The 22,327-nt window shown below is 44.9% G+C and overlaps 1 protein-coding gene across 1 annotated transcript in view; it reads right to left on the reverse strand.

Annotated features, from left to right (window-relative positions):
• Window positions 1-18,376, reverse strand: part of LOC120407400 — a 32,388-nt gene extending 14,012 nt beyond the window's left edge. Inside the window, exons 1-2 of the mRNA XM_039543022.1 lie at window positions 18,341-18,376; window positions 2,808-3,029 (exon numbers count right to left, since the gene is read on the reverse strand). Of these exons, the coding sequence (XP_039398956.1) occupies window positions 2,808-2,988 (181 nt within the window). The 5' untranslated portion in view covers window positions 2,989-3,029; window positions 18,341-18,376. The remainder of the gene's footprint in view (window positions 1-2,807; window positions 3,030-18,340) is intronic.
• Window positions 18,377-22,327: the final 3,951 nt, after the last annotated feature.

Below are 22,327 nucleotides of genomic sequence, written 5' to 3' on the forward strand. Positions count from 1 at the left end.
AAAAGTACAGTACCAAAAGTGAAATCCCTGCAAGCTGCATGGAAACTTTTTAAAGACATCATAATACAGGCTCAACTTAAATGTATACCCCAAATTAAAAAACATAGTAAGAGAACCAAAAATATGCAACTGTGGCTAAACAAAGTAAAAGAAGCAGTGAGAGGCAATAAGGTATCCTTTAAAAAGTGGAAGTTAAATCCTAGTGAGGAAAATAAAAAGGAGCATAAACTCTGGCAAATTAAGTGTAAAAATATAATTAAGAAGGCCAAAAAGAGAATTTGAACAGCTAGCCAAAGACTCAAAAAGTAATAGAATTTTTTTTAAGTACATCAGAAGCCCGAAGCCTGCTAAACAACAGTGGGGCCACTGGACAATCAAGATGCTAAAGGAGCACTCAAGGACAATAAGGTTGTTGTGGAGAAACTAAATAAATTCTTTGCATCAGTCTTCACGGCTGAGTATGTGAGAGAGATTCCCAAACCCGAGCCATTCTTTTTAGGTGACAAATCTTAGGAACTGTCCCAGATTGAGGTGTCATTAGAAGAGGTTTTGGCACAAATTGATAAACTAAACAATAATAAATCACCAAGACCAGATGGTGTTCCCTCAAGAGTTCTGAAGGAACTCAAATGTGAAATTGCAGAACTACTATCTGTAGTCTGTAACCTATCATTTAAATCTGCTTCTGTACCAAATGACTGGAGGATAGCTAATGTGATACCAATTTTTAAAAAGGGCTCTTGGGGTGATCCTGGCAAAGCCAATTACAGGTCGGCAAGCCTGACTTCAGTACCAGGCAAACTGGTTGATACTGTAGAAAAGAACAAAATTGTCAGACACAGATGAATGTAATTTGTTGGGGAAGAGTCAACATGGTTTTTGTAAAGGGAACTCATGCCCCCAATTTACTAGAATTCTTTGAGGGGGTCAACAAGTATGTAGACAAGGGGGAGCCAGTGGATATAACGTACTTAAATTTTCAGAAAGCCTTTGACAGGGTCCCTCAACAAAGGCTCTTAAGCAAAGTAAGATGCCATGGGATAAGAGGGAAGATCCTCTCTTGGATTTGTAACTGGTTAAAAGATAGGAAACAAAGGGTAGGAATAAATGGTCAGTTTTCAGAATGGAGAGAGGTAAATAGTGGTGTCCCCCAGAGACATATATTCATAAATGATCTGGAAAAAGTGGTAAACAGTGAGGTGGCAAAATTTGCAGATACAAAATACTCAAGATAGTTAAGTCCCAAGCAGACTGTGAAGGGCTACAAAGGATCTCTCAAAACTGGGTGACTGGGCAACAAAATGGCAGATAAAATTCAGTTTTGATAAATGCAAAGTAATACACATTGGAAAACATAATCCCAACTATACATATAAAATGATGGGGTCTAAATTGGCTGTTACCACTCAAGAAAGATCTTGGCGTCATTTTGGATAGTTCTCTGAAAGCATCTGCTCAATGTGCAGTGGCAGTCAAAAAAGTGAACAGAATGTTGGGAATCATTAAGAAAGGGATAGATAACAAGACAGAAAATACTGTATTGCCTCCATATAAATCGATGGTATGCCCACATCTTGAACACTGTGTGCAGATGTCGTCGCTGCATCTCAAAAAAGATATATTGGAACTGGAAAAGGTTCAGAAAAAGGCAACAAAAATGATTAGGGGTATAGAACAGCTTCCATATGAAGAGAGATTAATAAGACTGGGACCTTTCAGCTTGGAAAAGAGACGGCTAAGGGGAGATATGATTGAAGTCTATAAAATCATGACTGGTGTGGAGAAAGTAAATAAGTAAGTGTTATTTACTCCTTCTCATAACACAAGAACTAGGAGTCACCAAATGAAATTAATAGGCAGCAGGTTTAAAACAAACAAAAGGAATTATTTCTTTACACAACACACAGTCAACCTGTGGAACTCTTTCCCAGAGGATGTTGTGAAGGCCAAGACTATAACAGGGTTCAAAAAAGAACTAGATAAATTCATGGAGGATAGGTCCATCAATGGCTATTAGCCAGGATGAGCAGAGATGGTGTCCCTAGCCTCTGTTACCAGAAGCTGGGAATGGGCGACAGGGGATGGATCACTTGATGATTATCTGTTCTGTTCATTTCCTTTGAGGCACCTGGCATTGGCCACTGTTGAAAGACAGGATACTGTGCTGGATACTGTGGAAGCCATTAAATAATTAATAAGGATTTGAAGAGATTTTAAATGTATGTTATTTAAGTTAGCATGAGTTAGCTGTGACCCTAATGATGTGAGATTTGTAGAAGCAAGAGAATGTAAGACAGAGTGAACTGTGTGAAAGTTATTTCGACCTTGCAATGTGCAGTCTTGTTTTGTTTCTAGTAGTAAGACAAATAAGATAGCAAAGAAGCTTATGTATAAACAAATGCAAATGTTTTCTTTTTACTGTCTCCAGGATTGCTAGCTATTGTCTGTAACAAAGGTATAAATGCTTGTAGTGATTGTTTACTAATTGAGAGAGACCTGTCCGGGACAAGGGGCAACCCTGTTTCCTAGGACACTCTCTCCCTCTATTGTAATTACTAGAGAAAGAATAAAGTATTTGATTTTGCTGCACCCAAACAGAAAGCGAGAACTGAGTTTTTCTTCGACAGTACTTTGGTCTGGTCTGAGCCAGTATGGCCGTTCTTATGTATTTCTATGCTGAATGTCCTCCTCAGCCTGTTTCCTGATGCCATTCAGCCCAAATTTCAGTACTGAGTTCACTCCTGAATTTTGCTTTGCACATTACCTCTCTCAGGCACACGCTTTAATTATAGTAAAGGAAAGTTTACCTTCAGATTTACTTGATGATTTCCTTAAGTTTTGATTTTTACGCGTAGTTTCCTGGTTCACTGGTATCTGAGATGCAGTTGATTTTTTCTGTTTATTTTTACTGCATCCCATTTGTCGTTTTCTAATCTTCACCTCAGAAGGCTTTTGGAATCTTGAGCGCAATATCATTGTTGGAGACATTGGAAAATCCTGGTAACCTGCCTTGAAGCTCTCTCCTAGTCCTAAATTTAAATGATAGTTCAATCACAATACTTTGCATTACAGAGTAGAACCAGTTTCTATTTTGCAACGATTGTTAACATATTGACTTCTTGTGTCTTAACCATTCAGATAAAGAAAGGTAAATTCAGTAAATTGGTGCTTGCTTGTATTTTCTAAAGCCTTGTCTAAGGGCATACACTGTGTGTTTTCCAGTTATGTTGAAATACTGTTGAGCTGGTTGGCATAGGCTCCCCCCAAGCTAAAACAGAAAATTAACATGTCTTCAAACCAGTCTTGGCATTACCTGGGGAGCAGGAGACGTTTGACCTCTACCCAAAACAATCTTAATGGTCAGAAAGGCCAAAATATATACAAAGCTATTCAAAGTTAAGTAGTGGAAGTGACAGTGATTGTGCTGTATACTGCCATCTCTGTCTGCTGAGTGTCATTTTTGTAACTAAGAACACTGTTTAAAATAATCACCTCAATAGTAGGGGTGTCAAGCGATTAAAAAATAGATTGTGATTAATTGCACTGCTAAACAATAATAGAATACCATTTTTAAAAATATTTTTGGATGTTTTCTACATTTTCAAATATATTGATTTCAATTACAACACAGAATACAAAGTGTACAGTGCTCACTTTTTATTTATTTTTTATTACAAATATTTGCACTGTAAAAAATAAAAGAAATAGTATTTTTCAGTTCACCTCATACAAGTACTGCAGTGCAATCTCTTTATCATGAAAGTTGAACTTACAAATGTAGAATTATGTCCAAAAAACCCTGCATTAAAAAAGAAAACAATGTAAAACTTTAGAGCCTATGAGTCCTACTTCTTGTTCAGCCAGTTGCTAAGAGAAACAAGTTTGTTTACATTTATGGGAAATAATGCTGCCCACTTCTTAATTACAATGTCACCTGAAAGTGAGAACAGGCGTTCGCATGGCACTTCTGTAGCTGGTATTGCAAGATATCTACGTGTCAGATGTGCTCAAGATTCATGTGCCTCTTCACGATTTGGCCATCGTTCCAGAGGACATGCTTCCATGCTGATGGTGCTCGTTAAAAAAATAATGCATTAATTAAATTTGTGACTGAACTCCTTGGAAGAGAATTGTACGTCTCCTGCTCTGTCTTACCCGCATTCTGCCATATATTTCATGTGGTAGCAGTCTCGGATGATGACCCAGCACATGTTGTTCATTTTAAGAACACTTCCACTGCAAATTTGACAGAATGCAAAGAAGATACCAGTGTGACATTTCTAAAGATAGTTACAGCACTCAGCCCAAGATTTAAGAATCTGAAGTGCCTTCCAAAATCTGAGAGGGATGAGGTGTGGAACATACTTTCAGAAGTCAGTAAATTCCCTGTAAACCAATGACCCTCCCCACTTCGATCACAGCTGGCAAAGGAAATAAAATCACTATTGTCTTGAAACCATGCATTCTTTCTTTATTAATTTAAAAAAAGGGAGATAACTGATAAGGTAGCCCAGGTGAGGTAGGGTGAGGTGGGGGAAGAGGGAAAGAGGGAAGGACAAGGCCACATTGCTTATTGTAGCCACACTACAAATCCAAGCCTTCTGTTGCTTGGGCCATCCTCTGGAGTGGAGTGGCTGGGTGCCCAGAGCCTCTCCCCCCACGTTCTTGGGTGTCTGGGTGAGGAGGATATGGAACTTGGGGAGAAGGGCAGGTGGTTGTACAGTGGATGCAGCGGCGATCTGTGCTCTTGTTGGCTTTCCTGCAGCTCCATCAGACACCTGAGCATGTCCGTTTGCTCCCCCATTAGCCTCAGCATTGCATCCTGCCTCACTTAATGCTTTCCTGGACTCTGCTACTGAATGCCTCCATGCATTCAGCTGTGCCCTATCAGTGGGGGAGGACTGCATGAGCTCGGAAAACATGTCACCGCGAGTGTGTTTTTTTCACCTTCTAATCTGCGATAACCTCAGGGATGGAGATGATAGGGGGAGCATAGAAAAATTTGCACCTGCAGGGGGATAAAAAGGGAGAGTAAAATTTAAGATGATACATTTCTGAGAACAAAAGGGAGACTCTTTCACAGTGAATCAAGCAATTCACAGCAGCCAGCACATGTGCGTTAGGTACAAAGTCGCATTTTGCCTTTTATATTGAGTGCCTGCCGGTATTGTGACACATCACACATGGCTGGGCAATGGAATTCGGTTTCAAAGCAGCCATGGTAAGCCAAAGGGCACGCAGGTTTGGCTTCTAATGCCTTTATAACATGTGGGAATGTTTTCAAACTGCAGTGCCCTCCTTTCCCATAGCAGCAATGCTGGCTGGGTTAGCCATTTAAAAGGAGGGGCTGCGGTTTTCAGGTGGATGTGCAGCACACACCTCCCCCTCCCCCTGCCGTGTGGCTATTCTCAGGGATGATCCCTTTTAGCCAAGCGCAAACAGCCCAGCATGAATGGGGTCTGTAGTGAGGCGGCCTGGCTCCCAGCCGCACCTGAGAGGGCCGAACCGGAACAGCCGCCTCAGTGGGCGGAGTCACCGCCGCCTGTCCCCGCCCCCCGGAAGTCAAGGGGTGGGACAGGAAGTATAAAGGCCCGGACCCAGCGCTCAGTTGCCGCCCTGCCACCGGAGAGGACAGACGCTGATGCCTGAGCTCCTGTTGGGCCAAGCCTTCCCCGAGCCCGGTACCCTGAAGTGGACTGGCCGAGCCTTCCCCGAGCCCGGTACTCCGAGGAGCTGCCTGAGCTCCCCTCGGCCCGTGTCCTGAGGAGCAGCCCGACCTATCCAGCGCTCAGTACCCCGAGGAGCCCATGGTGTGGGATCCGGCGGAGGATGCTAGGGATGGACAGGTACCAATGGAGGGGGAGAATGGAAATAGCCCGGGGGTAGCCGACCCCAGTCTGGCTGCAGCAGACTCCGAGCAAATGTCAGTGTGTTGTGGCCAGGATCCCCACTGACACAGCAGCAGACTGACTGCCGCTGTTAGGGCCCCGGGCTGGGACGCAGTGGAGTGGGTGGGCCTGCGTCCCCCCTGCCACCCCACTCACGGGTGGCAGTCGCCCCCTCACCCCCAACGCTCAGGCGTAGAAGCCTGGACTTACCAGTTGTTGCTCAGCCCCTGCCTGAGGGCCTGAGCCCCTGAACTGCTGCTTGTTTGCTCAGCCCCTGCCTGAGGGTCTGAGTCCTTGAACTGTTTGCTACCCCGCCCTGACCTAGGGCTTGGGCTTAAAAGTCTGTTTGTTTTGCTAAGCCCCTGCCTGAGAGTCTGAGCCCAGAACTGCTCTTTGTGCCTCGCCCTGACCTAGGGCTTGGGGCTTAAAGTACTGTTTATTTGCTCAGCCCCTGCCGGAGGGTCTGAGCCCAGGACTACTGCCTGTTGCCCCACCCTGATCTAGGGCTTGGACTTCAGATACTGAACTGTTCACCCAGCCTCGTGTAGTGAGGTGGCCTGGCTCCCAGCCGCACCTGAGAGGGCCGAGCCCCCACACCGGACCCTTACAGGGTCCTTTTACTGTTCCCTTAGAAAAATTCCCCTATTTCAACCAGGTGACCATGAATGAGGCCCTCCTCTCCTAAGGCTAACCCAGAAAGATATAGATCGAATGTTGCTTGAATGCGACCAAAACCCAGGACCATTGTGCTGCAATGATTCCAGACTACTTGCTACTGGCTTGGCGTGGTAGAGTGTCCTACAGTGGACGACGAAATAAGTCAGCCCTCCGCAGAAACCTTCTGCAAAGGCTTTCAGAGTACCTCCAGGAGAGCTTCATGGAGATGTCCCTGGAGGATTCTCGCTCAATCCCCAGACATGTGAACAGACTTTTCCAGTAGCTGTACTGGCTGGGAATGCATCCCAAGTCTTTAGGGAAAATCAAACATTAAATACTATTGCTTTTAAACCCTGTACTGTAGTTACAAATGTGCACTCACCAGAGGTGCCTTCTCCCCCTTCAGGGTCAGGGATCCCGCCTTGGGAGGGTATTGGCTCCAGGGTGATGAAAAGGTCCTGGCTGCTGGGGAGAACGGATTCACCGCTTGCCTGCTGCGCATTCTCCTCCTTCTCCTCCTCATCCACAAAATCCTCCTCTGTGTTGCGTGAGGCTCCCCCCTGGCAGGTGTACACAGACAGTGGTGGGGTAGTGGTAGGGTCCTCCACAGAATGCCATGCAGCTGATCATAGCAGCAGCATGTATGGGGCTCTGACCCAGAGCAACCATTTGCCTCCTTTGTCTTTTGGTAGGCTTGCCCGAGCTCCTTGACTTTCACGCGGCACTGCTGTGTCCCTGTTGTAGCCTCTGTCCATCATGCCTTGTGCGATTTTGGCATATATATAATTAGCATTTCTTCTTTTTGATCAGAGTTCTGCCTGCAGATTCTTCTCCCCATACAGCAATTGGATCCAGTGTCTCCCGTTCGCTCCATGCTGGAGCTCATTTGCGATTCTGGGGGGACTGCATGGTCACCTGTGCTGCTGACCAAACAGGAAATGAAATTCAAAGTTCCCGGGCCTTTTCCTAGTGCATCAGAGTTGAAAGTGCTGTCCAGAGCAGTCACATTGGAGCACTCTGGGATAGCTCCCAGAGGCCAATAACGTTGATTTGCGTCTGCACTATCCCAAATTCGACCCAGCAAGGTCGATTTTAGCGCTACTCCCTTCACTAGGGAGGAGTACAGAAGTCGATTTTAAGAGCCCTTTAGGTTGACCAAACGGGGTTGCTTGTGTAGATGCATTCATTATAAAATCGACCTAACGTGACTAAATTCGACCTAACCCTGTAGTGTAGACCAAGACTAACTCAGATGATGATGAAGATGAACATGCATTGGTCCACACTGCTTTGGATCATTATCAAGCAGAACCCATCATCAGCATGGACACATCCTCTGGAAAGGTGGTTGAAGCATGAAGGGACATATGAATCTTTAGCACACCTGGCACATAAATATCTTGTGACACCAGCTGCAACAGTGCCATGAGAACGCCTGTTCTCACTTTCAGATGACATTGTAATTAAGAAGTGGATAGCATTAATTCCCGTAAATGTAAACACACTTTTGTTTCTTTTAGCAGTTGGCTGACCAAGAAGTAGGACTGAGTGGACTTGTAGGCTCTAAAGTTTTACATTGTTTTATTTTTGAATGCAGTTTTTTGTACATAATTCTACATTTGTAAGTTCAACCTTCATGATAAAAGAGATTGCGCTACAGTACTTGTAAGAGGTGAACTGAAAAATACTATCTCTTTTGTTATTTTTACAGTGCAAATATTTGTAATCAAAATAATATAGTGATCACTGTACACTTTGTATTCTGTGTTGTAATTGAAATCGATATATTTGAAAAGAAGAAGTCCAAAGCAACCCCTCATCACAAGACAGACTGGGGCAAGATCCAATGTGGTCACATTCCCATGAACTTTCAAACTTTTTTTTTTAAACTTTATTGATATTTTTTCTGTTAGGTGTGGTGGTGCGCACCTGTAATCCCAGCTACTTGGGACGCCAAGACTGGCAGATCGCTTGAACTCAGGGGTTCTGGGCTGTGGTGTGCTATGCCGATCAGGTGTTCGGTGCCACTGACAGCTTGGCCAGTGGGTGGCTGAAGGACTGGCTACAACGACACAAATGGCATGTTGTGACTGGTGCTCTCTCTCTGAGGGCTGATGGCCTGATTGATCAAGATGAGGAGGTGATATTGTTTGTATATAAAATAAACATAACTAAATGAAATACCATATAAATAACAAAATTCAATGTTCATTATTTGTAAAACCTGAAACAAAACAAACCCTGAACCCATAGTGGTGGTATCAATTATTAAAGTGACTAAATAGATAAAATGAGAACATACCCTAGGAGTACTGGGGACTAATATATACTAAACTGCAAAAGTATGCAGTAGGTTCATGTGTGACCAGACATTCTCATTTTTTTCCAAGCGTTTCTATTAGATAAAGTCATTTTTTTCCATTGCTGCAACAGTAGAGCACTCGTTAAGCCAGTCTATGTCTGAGAGAGGAATGGCAGATTTCCGTTTTCTCAAATTAACTCTTTTGGCCACTAAAAATTTACTGCAACTTGTTAATGTTAACTGGTATTACCAATTCATCCTTAAAATACACAAGCCTGGAGAAGGAAAGATAGCAACAGTTAAAGTTTGAGAGAGCACTGAATATGGTGTTCCAGAACACATGCATTTTTTTTTAACTGATATAGAGATTGTGTGAAAGATTGGCTTGTGACTGTTTGCATCTCAACATTCAGTGTGTGGCCAATTTAATTTTAAGCAAATGTTCTGGAGTCCAGTAGTGCTTGTTTAATATCTTGTTCTGGAAGAATCGCAAGGATAAAGAACTTGAAGTATCTTTCACATTATGCCAGATATTCTCCCATGTTTCTGTTGTCATGATAAGACTAAGTTCTTTTCCCCATTTTTCTTTGAGACTGAAATTGAAAGGGTAATTGAGAGGGTAATGCAGAATTGGGGTGGGGTCTGGGCCGGGGTAGGCAGTTGGGGTGCAGGGGACAGGCTCTGGGAGGGAGTTGGAGTGCAGAGGACAGGCTCTGGGAGGGAGTTAGGGTGCAGAGGACAGGCTGGGGTAGGAGGAGGAGTGTGGGGGACGGGCTCTGGGATGGAATTGGAGTGTGCGGGACGGGCTGGGGCAGGATTAAAAAAAGAACTAGATAAATTCATGGAGGATAGGTCCATCAATGGCTATTAGCCAGGATGGGAAGGAATGGTGTCCCTAGCCTCTGTTTGCCAGAAGCTGGGAATGAGCGACAGGGCATGGATCACTTGATGATTACCTGTTCTGTTCAATCCCTCTGCGCAGCACTCTGGGGGCCGGGGCTGCGCGCTCCCGTGGGGCAGTGTTTGGCTCTGTGGGGAGGGAAAGATGCTCCCCGCTCATCTGGAGCCCTGCCGCCGCGTGCACAACATTCTGAGGGGCAGGGCTGCGCATGCGGTGGCAGGGCTCCGGATGAGCGGGGAGCCTCATGGTAAGGGGTCCGGGGCCAGGGGGGTTGGATAAGGGGTGGGGGCAGTCAGGGACAGGGAGCAGGGTGGGTTGGATGGGGAGGTGGGATCCCGGGCGGGTGGTTAGAGGTGAGGGTCTCTGGAGGGCAGTCAGGGAGCAGGGGGTGGATGGGGCATGGGAGTCCCGGAGTCTGTCGGGGTGGGGGTGGATAGGGGTCAGGGCAGTCAGGGGACAGGGAGTAAGGAGGGTCCTGAGGGGGGCAGTTAGGGTGGGGGGGTCTCTGGAGAGGGTGGTCAGGGGACAAGGAGCTGGGGGGGTTGGATGAGTTGGGAGCTCTGGGGGGGCTGTCAGGAGGCGGGGTGTGGAGAGGGGTTAGGGGAGGCAGGGAGCAGTGGGGGTTGTATGGGTCCGGAGTTCTGGGGGTCCTGTCAGGGGGCGGGGAGCAGTTGGATAGGCATGGGAGTCCAGGGGGAGGGTCTGTCTGGGTGCGGGGGTGTGGATAAGGGTCGGGGCAGTCAGGGAACAGGTAAGGGGTAAGGTCCTGTGGAAGCCAGTAAATAATTAACAAGGTTTTGAAGAGATCTTAATGAATGTTAGTTAGCATGAGTTAGGTTAACTGTGACCCTGGTGACGTGAGGAAGCAAGATAATGTAAGACAGAGTGAATTGTGTGAAAGTTATTACGACCTTGCAATATGCAGTCTTGCAGTCTTGTTTTTCTAGTGAGATAGCAGAAAAGCTTATGTATAAACAAAATGTATTTGTTGCTTTTTACTGTCTGTATTATTGCTAGAAATTGTCTGTAAAAGGTATAAAGGCTTGCTGTGATTGTTTACCAGTTGAGAGACCTGTCCAGGACCCTGTGTCCTATGGCACTCTCTCCCTCCATTGTAATTACTGGAGAAATAATAAAGTATTTAATTTTGCTGCACCCAAACAAAAAGCGAGAACTGAGTTTTCTTCGACAATTTGGGGGCTCGTCCGGGATGGCAACGCCCACGGACCCACAGACAACTACTACGGATCATTCCCCTTCGAACCCCATGGCGCCACATGAGAGGTATGAGACCTTTTGAAATCTCTATTGGGGTATCGGAGGAGGACTGTCCCTGAGGACGTCTGTCTCTCTGTTGGGCTCACGCCATCTGAACTTATTGACTGTGCAGCAGGATCAGATGCAAAGTGGTATTGGGGAGAGGCCCCAATAAGGTTAGTTTATAGCAGTACTGGGAACTGCTGAGTTGAATGCATAAGGTAATGCATAAGGTAATGCATAGGTAAATGCATTAGAATGCACCGGTGCTGAGGGGTTTTTACCGCCTCAAGAGGGGTTGTCATACCGCCTCATGGTATTGGTCCGGACCAGGTAAAGATGCATCGTGGTTTAAAAAAAAAAAAAAAAAAAAAGAGATAAAAAGGTTGAAAAAGGGTTAAAAAGAAAAAAAACGCAAAGAAGGGAGAAAAAAGAGAATGGCTAACATGCGCTGGCCCCAGTCAAGGACACCGCTTGGCTGCCTACCAAGGGAAGGGGGGGGAAATGGTTACTGCAGTTACACGAGATTGGTGTGCAGCGGCCAGCCCACCCTCCTCCTTGGGACCTTTTGTAAATATTCAGATTGATTTTATTCAAATGTCTAAATGTTGTGGTTATGAATATGTATTGGTTTTAGTTGATGTATTTACCACTTGGGTTGAAGCTTTTCCCTGCAGGACAGTAGATGTCTTTGCTTACAGATTTTGTACCACGTTTTGGCATCCCTGTGGGTATCAACAGTGATCGTGGAATTCATTTTTACTGGACAGATTGTAAAGGAGTTATGTGCAACTCACTGCCCTCACCACCCACAGTTGGGACAGTGGAACGCCAGAACGGGATTTTAAAGAATAAACTGGCCCAGATTTGTGCTGAAACGAACTTAAGGTGGCCGGATGCCCTTCTTTTGGCACTGAGGTGTATGAGAGCCATTCCCAATCGAACGACTGGACTCAGCCCTCATGAAATTTGACAGAACACCCAATGCTGACTACCAACTGCACCCCCACTAACCCCAGCTCAGATGGACATTCATTTGCTGGATAACATAATGCTTAAATATTGTCAGGCACTAATGAAATGTGTTAAGTCTTTTTATACACAGGTGATGGAAGCACTACCACAGGATCCTGTGCAACCTTGCCACTCGTTGGAACCAGGAGCCTGGGTCTACATAAAGATCCATCAGCGAAAGACTGCCTTGGCTCCATGCTGGAAAGGCCCTTTCCAAGTCCTGCTGACTACCAACACCGTTGTGCAGTGCCACAGTGTTGGACCCAGGATTCTCACTGCAAAAAGACCCCTCCACATCAGGAGAATTTTCCTATTGATGATTAGCCTATTCTTTCTTCTAGTTCTACTGTGCTTCTGGACAGCAGGGAAAAAGCTCCCTTGTCCACTGACAGACCAACTGTGCCTTTAGACTTTTCTAGAAAAACGCACAGCTATTACAGGGTGATATGTGCTGGAAACCTCTCCCCTGTAGGATGCTAAACCTTGATTGTTTTGGGAAAGAAGAAGAAGCACTCATTCCACTGACATTGCCAAAGTCCAGGAATTCCTGACTGAAAAGGACATTGAGAACTGACCCTGGTGAAGAAACAAAGAATTGTACACTGGCAGGAGGAAATTTGTGGGACCCATGCTTGGGACTGTGGTATTAATTGGATTTTGGGGTTTATTCGACAGGCTGCGCCCTGTGTTCTGGATAAATCCTTCAGTATGTATTGCCCTCCCTAATTGGATTTTACCTGACATTGCCCTTATCCAGTTTTCTACATACCCAGATTGCTCACAAGGGGCTACCATTAGATTAGCATAACAAAAAGGCCTGGGTTATTTCCTCTGGACAAAAAGGGAATTGACCAGATCCCTGTGGGCTGGGTTATTTCATCTGGCCAATAGTGTAGTAGCCATTTGGACTATTCTTCCAGGGCAAGAACATGATAAGAAATTGGGGCAACTAGAAAAGGCCACTAGTCTTATTTTTGAAGCTCAGCTATCTTGAGTACAGGCTGAAGTTGGTGACTACATGTCATTTCCACCCTTAGTTCTATGACCCAGAAGGAGACTGACAGAGATGGTATTGAATATCACTGAGGCTGGGAAGGCATTGCAGTGGGATCTGGACTAGACTTGGCCCACTGCCCTTACAGACACGTCAGGAGTACCATCTGATCTGTGGTCATGAAGACATACTTGGACACTTTCTGGATGGAAGTGTGGACATTCACAGTGCTCCTTCCAAGCATATGGACCGGTTAGGGTGGGTGTGGGCTCCCACATACCGAATCCTGCTGGGTCCATGGGGAGGATGCCTGTGGGACTGTAATTGTTTACCGAGACATCTGGGGAAATTAGACCACCTGGTATCTCCAACTGATTTCTAGACAGTACCCCTGGCTTGACACCTGACATTTTGGATAAGAATAGAGAGTCAATGGACATTTTGGCCGTTAGAACCACCACAGCTCAGTGTATCTATAAACTGAAGCTAGGGGAAGTTGTCACTGTTTATGACAATATTTGTTGAGAGGGTGGAGGTCAAGGAATTACCCTGACGGGACACCCATTTTTTTCGAGCTAATGATAGCTGTGTGTGCGTTAATGCCACCACTTTACAAGATATACATATTGATCTTACCACTGCTGCAGGCAATTATATCATTTACTGGCCTGCAGATAGAATGCAGATAGAATATTGCAAGTAGCTCTTAGATTTTAGGTATATTTTGATTGGACTAGAATAATGCCTGATCGGTTTCAAAATTTGCTTTCATTGTTACCAAAGGTTCTAAGAATCTCTGAATTGCAAGGGCAAATTCCCATGCTTTAGAATATATATCAAGCTGGAAGGAATGCCTTTCATACAGCTTATAGAGTGTTTACTTTATGTACTAGGTATGATGTTTTGTGCTTTGTGTTCGCAATTGTACAACAGCCCCATTATATTATATTATTCCTATGGGATTGTTATTGTTTGTGGTATTGTTAGTTAATTTAGGATTATATTATTGTTGTTGTTGTTGTAAATAACGTAAGAATAGCAATACCTTTTATGTTCATTCTAATCATGCATTGTTATTACGTCCCATGACGGTTGACATGTTTGCTGTAGAATCTGAAGTCCATGGTTTCATGCGAATTGAGATTTGAAATTGTTTGTTGTACTAGAAGTACAAAAGGGGGGAGTGTGGAAGCCAGTAAATAATTAACAAGGTTTTGAAGAGATCTTAATGAATGTTAGTTAGCATGAGTTAGGTTAACTGTGACCCTGGTGACGTGAGGAAGCAAGATAATGTAAGACAGAGTGAATTGTGTGAAAGTTATTACGACCTTGCAATATGCAGTCTTGCAGTCTTGTTTTTCTAGTGAGATAGCAGAAAAGCTTATGTATAAACAAAATGTATTTGTTGCTTTTTACTGTCTGTATTATTGCTAGAAATTGTCTGTAAAAGGTATAAAGGCTTGCTGTAATTGTTTACAAGTTGAGAGACCTGTCCAGGACCCTGTGTCCTATGGCACTCTCTCCCTCCATTGTAATTACTGGAGAAATAATAAAGTATTTAATTTTGCTGCACCCAAACAAAAAGCGAGAACTGAGTTTTTCTTCGACAGTCCTAAGGGGGCAGTCAGGGGACAAGGAGCAGGAAGGCTTAGATAGGGGATAGGGTCCTGTGGGGCAGTTAGGGGCAGGGGTCCCAGGAGGGGGTAGTCAGGGGACAAGGAGCGGGGAGGGGGGTTGAGGGTTCTGAGGCGGGCAGTCACCCAGCCCTCTGCCCTGAGCCCTGCACCCCCCACACACCCCCAGGCCTCTGCCCTGAGCCCTGTACCTTCCTCATGCGCACCTAGCCCTCTGTTGACTCCTTCACCCCCCCCAACCCCAGCCCTGATTGTGGCACTCCCACACATACCCAGCCCCCCCTGCCCTGACACCTGCACCCCCCTCACATGCCCCCAGCCCTCTGCCCTGACTCTTGCACCCCCCACATTCCCCAGCCCCCCACATCCCATGCACCCCACACATCCCCACCCCCACCCTGCGCACCAGATGGGAGCTCCTGCACCCCCCCCCCCACATTCCAACCTGCACCCCTCACACCAAATGGGAGCTGCCCAGGTAAGTGCCCCCACACCCAAACCTCCTGCCCCAGCCCTGAGCCCCCTCCCTCATTCTAGCTCCTGGCCAGACTGTTCATCCCCAGCCCTGTGCTCAGCGCACTCCCACCCTCAGCTCAGTGCAGAGCCAATGGGCCAGAACCAGGGAGAAGGTAGGTGCCAACTGTATGTGGGCAGGGCCGGGACCCCAGACCGGCAGCGGGGTGAGCGGGTCTGGCAGCCGGGATCCCAGCTGGCAGGAGCCGGCGGATGGAACCCTTGAGCGGCAGTGGGCTCAGCCCACTGTCGGTCTGGGGCCCTGGCTGCCGGCCCCGCATGGCCCGCTGCTGGTCTGGGGTTCTGGCTGCCGGACCCTTCCCAGCTGGGGTCCTGGCCGCAGGCCCCGCTCAGCCCACTGCCAGCCTAGGTGAACAGAACCCCAGATCAGCAGCAGGCTGAGCGGGCTGGCGGCGTAAGATCAACATTTTAATTTAATTTTAAATTAAGCTTCTTAAACATTTTGAAAACCTTGTTTATTTTACAATACAACACTAGTTTAGTTAAATAATATATCGACTTGTAGAGAGAGACCTTCTAAAAAACATTAAAATGTATTACCAGCACGCGAAACCTTAAATTAGAGTGAATAAATGAAGACTCAGCACACCACTTCTGAAAGGTTGCTGACCCCTGCACTACGGCCATTCTTATGTTCTTATCTTTTATTTGACCAACAAAAGTTGGTCAAACAAAAGTTGGTCAAATAAAAGGTATTACCTCACCCACCTAGTCTCTCTGCTTCAGACATATTAGCCTGTGTGTTTATGAGGCTTTTCAGTCAGAGCAAGTTAACTCAATTGTATTAATGCAGTTGAAAATTTTCAAAGCTGAAAATACGAGGAACGAGTTAATTACATACGATGCACTGTCATTGTTAGTGATCACATTATAATGGAAGCCAGTAGGATATTATAGTACAGTTAAACACTCATTTAAACTTGTTACAATACACTACTGCTATCTTGGGTTGCCCCCTCTAAATTTCTAAAGTGGGGTTCCAGACACAGTGTATTTTGTCTTCACAGCAATAATATTTCCACTTTCACATAGATATAGTGTTAGCCGGCAAGGAGTAGGATCTGAAAACTTTCCTGGCAATGTTTCCGACCAATAACATTCACCCTCATTTCCAAGTTATTAAACCATTCCACATAATTTATGCATTTGATTAAAATTTGCATTGCATCTGACTTTCCAAATAATCTTGCTAATTTGTGCTTATGAAGAAATTTACAAAAACAATACTCCTTAGTCACTAACATACTGGAGCTACTTATATCACCTTACCCTTAGAATAGTTCCAGATGTTTTAATACACTTGAACAGTGGCTCCCAAACTTAGTTTTGGAACCACACTGTAATAGTGGCCCACATCATTCAGGACTCAAAAACTCATGATACTTATATTTCCCAACCTCCCTATCTAAGAAGGTAGCATCTGACTTCATGGTGAGAAACTAGGACCCAGAGGTATTCCCTGAGGAGACAGCACACCTGCAACTAATTTTCAAAAGTAAATCTATGAAGTGGACAGTCTCTTAGGAAATTAGCTGCTGTTGCTAAGAGAAAAAACTACTCCTAATTACTGATGGACTGTTATAAATCCATGCACTTTTGTTTAATTGAGTTGTGAGCCTTGCTTAAATAAGCATCTGGAGGAACTGAAAGCTTCTGTGATGGAGCTTCACTTTTTGTTGGCCCTGTAAAATAAATAACCAACCCTTCCCCCCGTCCCCTCCCCCCCCAAATATTTTTTTTTAACAACTGTAGTAAAAGGAGCTCTTGTTGATTGTGAGAAGGACTTTGGAACTGGACTTGCTCACACACTCCTTGAGACAGACTGACCGGCACACTCTTAACCCCATTTTCCCCACCACTATCACCAAGACATCCCCCTGCAGTTAGCACTTCTCTGCATTTTTCCATTTTCTGTCTTTTACTCTTGGCTTTTATTAGCCTTTGTATCTATTTTGTGTTTCTTTTCCTGTGTTATTTTTTTGGCCTTCTATTTTCTGTCACACTTTTTTCCCTCTTGTCATTTTGTTCTTTCTCCTCCTTCTTTCCTCCCCTCCCCCCCAACACCCTCAGAGAAACCATGATGTGCACACACACTACCTTAACCAGAAAACTATGTGCTGCTTAGGGTGAGAAGACTGAGTCCATTGTTTGCTCCAGGAGCAGTAAAACCAACTATGGGAGCAAAGAAGATTAACTTAGGCTGCTGAAGTGTTTGATCCTGCAGCCAAATAAATCTGAACAGATCCCATGACTGATTTCAACAGGGGTCATCCCAGAAGAAGAGAGTGTTAGAAGAATTTGCCTGATGCATTAGCCACATTGGCAGGAGCACATCTAGGGAGGGGGACAAAACAGATCCAGATTATGCAGCTTTCCGTATCCCCCCTATCAGTTCTCCTTCGCCCTGCCCTGCTTCCATTTCCCCAACTCACAAAATGATACTCTTTCTATTGTAAACTAACATATAATACTGTATATTAAAGCAGAATTTAAAAGCCTTCCAATGCAGCATGATCCAAACGTTATTTCAGTCTATATATAAAACCAAGGTAAGTTCATAACTAAATCTCTTCATGAGAAGGAACAGGCATTTGTCACTAAATGAGACTGAGGAGCAGTTTATATTCAAGTTGAAAAATCCTATTTGGGAAAGCAGCAAAGAATCCTGTAGCACCTTATAGACTAACAGACGTTTTGCAGCATGAGCTTTCGTGGGTGAATACATCCGAAGAAGTGGGTATTCACCCACGAAAGGTCATGCTGCAAAACGTCTGTTAGTCTATAAGGTGCCACAGGATTCTTTGCTGCTTCTACAGAACCAGACTAACACGGCTACCCCTCTGATATTTGGGAAAGGTGATCAATAACTCCTTTGGGTTTGATGTAAGCCTTTAAATATTACAATGAAACAATAGATTACATAGAACCTATACCAACTTGAAGCACAGTCTTGATCAACTGAATTATCTTGCAGTTAGTTAATCTTTAGTAAATCCACAGGTTAAAAATAGGAAAGAAATTCAGGTTGAAAAAGAAACTTAGAACAAAATCATTTTAAAGCCAATTGTAGAATCATTTTTAGCTTCTAAACTTGTTGTCTGGTAAAATCCTTTTAAATGAAGCACTTGTAGAAACTTGTTGTAACCTATTCTTGCTTACCTTATTGTGCTGGCTAATGCCTTCGCTGGAGTAGTTTGCTTCAGAAATTGCTCAGTCACATCCAATTTATTCACTGAACATATGGCAGAGAGCCAGACCATAAAAGAAAAAAAGTTGGATGTGGACCCAGTCCTTTCACAGGATGAAATCATGAGTGCTTGTTGCAGTCGTACACCCACACAGCCGCAAAAGTCCAACTAAATAGCCTTTGTGCAAGAGGACTCTATGGGGTTTGGAAATGATTGAAACAGGCAACCTTTTCTACGTTCCAATTATTCTAGATCTACCCAAATGGTGGAAACAAATGCCCAGTGTTTTGCTAGTGCCAGACACTTTTCTAAAGTCTCAAAGGGCCAGCTGCTAGAAATAAGACTTTCTTCCAGTAAGTACGAAAAGAAAAATGCATGGGGAAAACAAAGTCAATACTAGTCATGCAATTTGAGTAGCCTGTTAAACTTCGCAATAGTTTAAGGACCCGATTCACAGCCTTTCACAGTTGGTGAAAGAGTAATATAACGGGAGCATGGCCAACAGACCACCCACTTTATGAAAAAAGGGGGAAAATAAGTGCCAAAAATCAAAACCTTAAGCACAAAAATACAGCTTCTAAATATGGACAATTTGATTCTGATGTCTTGCCAGCTTTATGTTGGTAGAAGAGCTGGTCTACAAATGGTTGGGGTTGCCAACCCTCCTGGTTTTGCCGGGAATCTCCTGGAATCAGGCCCCATCTCCTGGAGGCTATTGAAGCCAAACTGGGAGATTTTAGGCTCCCTACCTGCCCTGGCCCTATGCTGCTCTAGGAAGCAGCCGGCAAGTCCCTGCAGCCTCTGAGGTGGGATAAGGAGTCTCAGTTCACACCCTGCATGGGAACTGCAGCCAATGGAAGCTGCGGAGGCGGCACTTGCGGGTGAGGGCAGCATGTGAGCAGACTTGAGGGGCCACAGGGATGTGCTGGCTGCTTCTAAGAGCAGCGCAGGGCCAGGGCAGGCAGGGAACCTGCCTTAGCCCTGCTGCGCTGCTGCCCAAGGTAAGTGCCTCCCGGCCAGATCCCACACCCCTCACCCCCTCCCGTCCCCCAATCTGCTGTCCCAGCCCTGAGCCCCCTCCCAGAACCAACACCCCAAACTCCCTCCCACACCCCCTGCCCCAGCCCTGAGCCCCCTCCAGCACCCAAACTCCCTTCCAGAGCCTTCACCCTTCATCCCCTCCCACACTCCAATCCCTTGCCCCCCCAGCTCTGAGCCCCCTCCAGCACCCAAACTCCCTCCCAGACCTTGCACCCCACACTCCCTCCTGCACTGCAATCTCCTGCCCCAGGCTCAGCCCAGAGCCCACTCCCACACCCTTGGCCCCAGCCCAGAACTCGCACCCCCTCCCACACTCGAACCCCTGCCCCAGCCCAGTGAAAGTGAGTGAGGGTGGGGGAGAGTGAGCAACGGAGGAAGGGGGGATGGAGTGAGTGGAGCAGAGCCTCAGAGAAGGGGCAGGATGGGGGCAGTAGGTGGGGCAAGGGTGCTTGGGTTTGTGTGATTAGACAGTTGGCAACCCTACAAATGGTAGAAATCTAGAACAGCGATCTGATAAAATTTCTACCAACTTGGATTCCAGCTCACTTGGACCTGGAAAACAGGCCTCTTTAGATTTTGTATCTCACTTAGAACCAAAATGCTAAGCGTGGGTTTGGCTCTGAGTTTTGGGTCTAATCCCAATGGATTTTAAGGAGTGCAGATTAAATATTGTCTAACTCCTAATTCAATGCAAAAATACAAATTAGGCTGTGACAATGAAGTATCGGTATCAAAAGTTCCTCTGAGACATTTCTTCAATGTACTGTTATTTTTCAAAGTGGTGAAGATAATAATCACATTTGGTTTTACAGCAGCTTCCTGAGACAGACAAAGTCTGACACAGCAAATCTATCAATGCATTTTTTTTCTTGGAACGTGCAGTTCTGAGGATCAGTTTTTTCTAAGAACTAATATCCATTGTTATCATGCTTCTTTTCTTGTTCACATAGGATACTACAGTTGTTCTATATAGACTATAGCATACTCATTTTTAGTCCTATCTGCTGCTTACAATACTTCCAAACTGTCATTAATTAGTTTGATTTCTTGCTGAGCAATAAAGCTCTTCTTTTCTTGCATTGTATGCCATTCAAAACTGTAGTCTGTCCTCACTTTAAAGCATTTGGGCACGTCTTTAGGGTGCCACAAGTACTCCTGTTCTTTTTACTTATGGCCTCATTTATACCTATTTAACTTCCTCAATTTCAGAGGTGTTGTCTGGGTACAACTGAGGGCAGAATCTGGCCTTGTACAACTAATAAGCTTTGAAAAGATTGCTGATGACTGTATTGATTTGGCCTGCACAACGTGATCATGTCTATGCCTAACAGAATGAATGCTAATGGGAAGGGGGTAGGTTTAGAAGATAAAATAAAAAAAGAACAAGTTAAAAATCACTTAGAAAAGTTAGATGCCTGCAAGTCACCAGGGCCTGATGAAATACATCCTAGAATACTCAAGGAGCCAATAGAGGAGGTATCTGAGCCTCTAGCTATTATCTTTGGAAAATCATGGGAGACGGGAGAGATGCCAGAAGACTGGAAAAGGGCAAACATAGTGCCCATCTATAAAAAGGGAAATAAAAACAACCCAGGAAACTACAGACCAGTTAGTTTAACGTCTGTGCCAGGGAAGATAATGGAGCAAGTAATTAAGGAAATCATCTGCAAACACTTGAAAGGTGGTAAGGTGATAGGGAATAGCCAGCATGGATTTGTAAAGAACAAATCATATCAAACCAATCTGATAGCTTTCTTTGATAGGATAATGAGTCTTGTGGATAAGGGAGAAGCGATGGATGTGGTATACCTAGACTTCAGTAAGGCATTTGATACAGTCTCGCATGATATTCTTATCGATAAACTAGGCAAATACAATTTAGATGGGGCTACTATAAGGTGGGTGTATAACTGGCTGGATAACCGTACTCATAGAGTAGTTATTAATGGTTCCCAATCCTGCTGGAAAGGTATAACAAGTGGGGTTCCGCAGGGGTCTGTTTTCGGACTGGCTCTGTTCAATATCTTCATCAACGACTTAGATATTGGCATAGAAAGTAGCTTATTAAGTTTGCAGATGATACCAAACAAGGAGGGAGTACAACTGCTTTGGAGGACAGGGTCATAATTCAAAATGATCTGGACAAATTGGAGAAATGGTCTGAGATAAACAGGATGAAGTTTAACAAAGACAAATGCAAAGTGCTCCACTTAGGAAGGAACAATCAGTTTCACACATACAAAATGGGAAGGAGTACGGCAGAAAGGGATCTAGGGGTTATAGTGGACCACAAGCTAAATATGTGAGTCAACAGTGTGATGCTGTTGCAAAAAAAGCAAAGGTGATTCTGGGATGCGTTAACAGGTGTGTTGTAAGCAAGACACAAGAAGTCATTCTTCTGCTCTACTCTGTGCTGGTTAGGCCTCAACTGGATTATTGTGTCCAGTTCTGGGCTCCGCATTTCAAGAAAGATGTGGAGAAATTGGAGAGGGTCCAGAGAAGAGCAACAAGAATGATTAAAGGTCTAGAGAACGTGACCTATGAAGGAAGGCTGAAAGAATGGGGTTTGTTTAGTTTGGAAAAGAGAAGATTGAGAGGGGACATGATAGCAGTTTTCAGGTATCTAAAAGGGTGTCATAAGGAGGAGGGAGAAAACTTATTCACCTTAGCCTCTAGGAATAGAACAAGAAGCAATGGTCTTAAACTGCAGCAAGGGAGGTTTAGGCTGGACATTAGGAAAAGGTTCCTAACTGTCAGGGTGGTTAAACATTGGAATAAATTGCCTAGGGAGGTTGTAGAATCTCCATCTCTGGAAATATTTAAGAGTAGGTTAGATAAATGTCTATCAGGGATGGTCTAGACCAGGGTTCGGCAACCTTTTAGAAGTGGTGTGCCGAGTCTTCATTTATTCACTCTA

The sequence above is a fragment of the Mauremys reevesii genome, linkage group 6 (genome assembly GCF_016161935.1).
Source record: "Mauremys reevesii isolate NIE-2019 linkage group 6, ASM1616193v1, whole genome shotgun sequence".
NCBI classification, from domain to species: domain Eukaryota; kingdom Metazoa; phylum Chordata; order Testudines; family Geoemydidae; genus Mauremys; species Mauremys reevesii.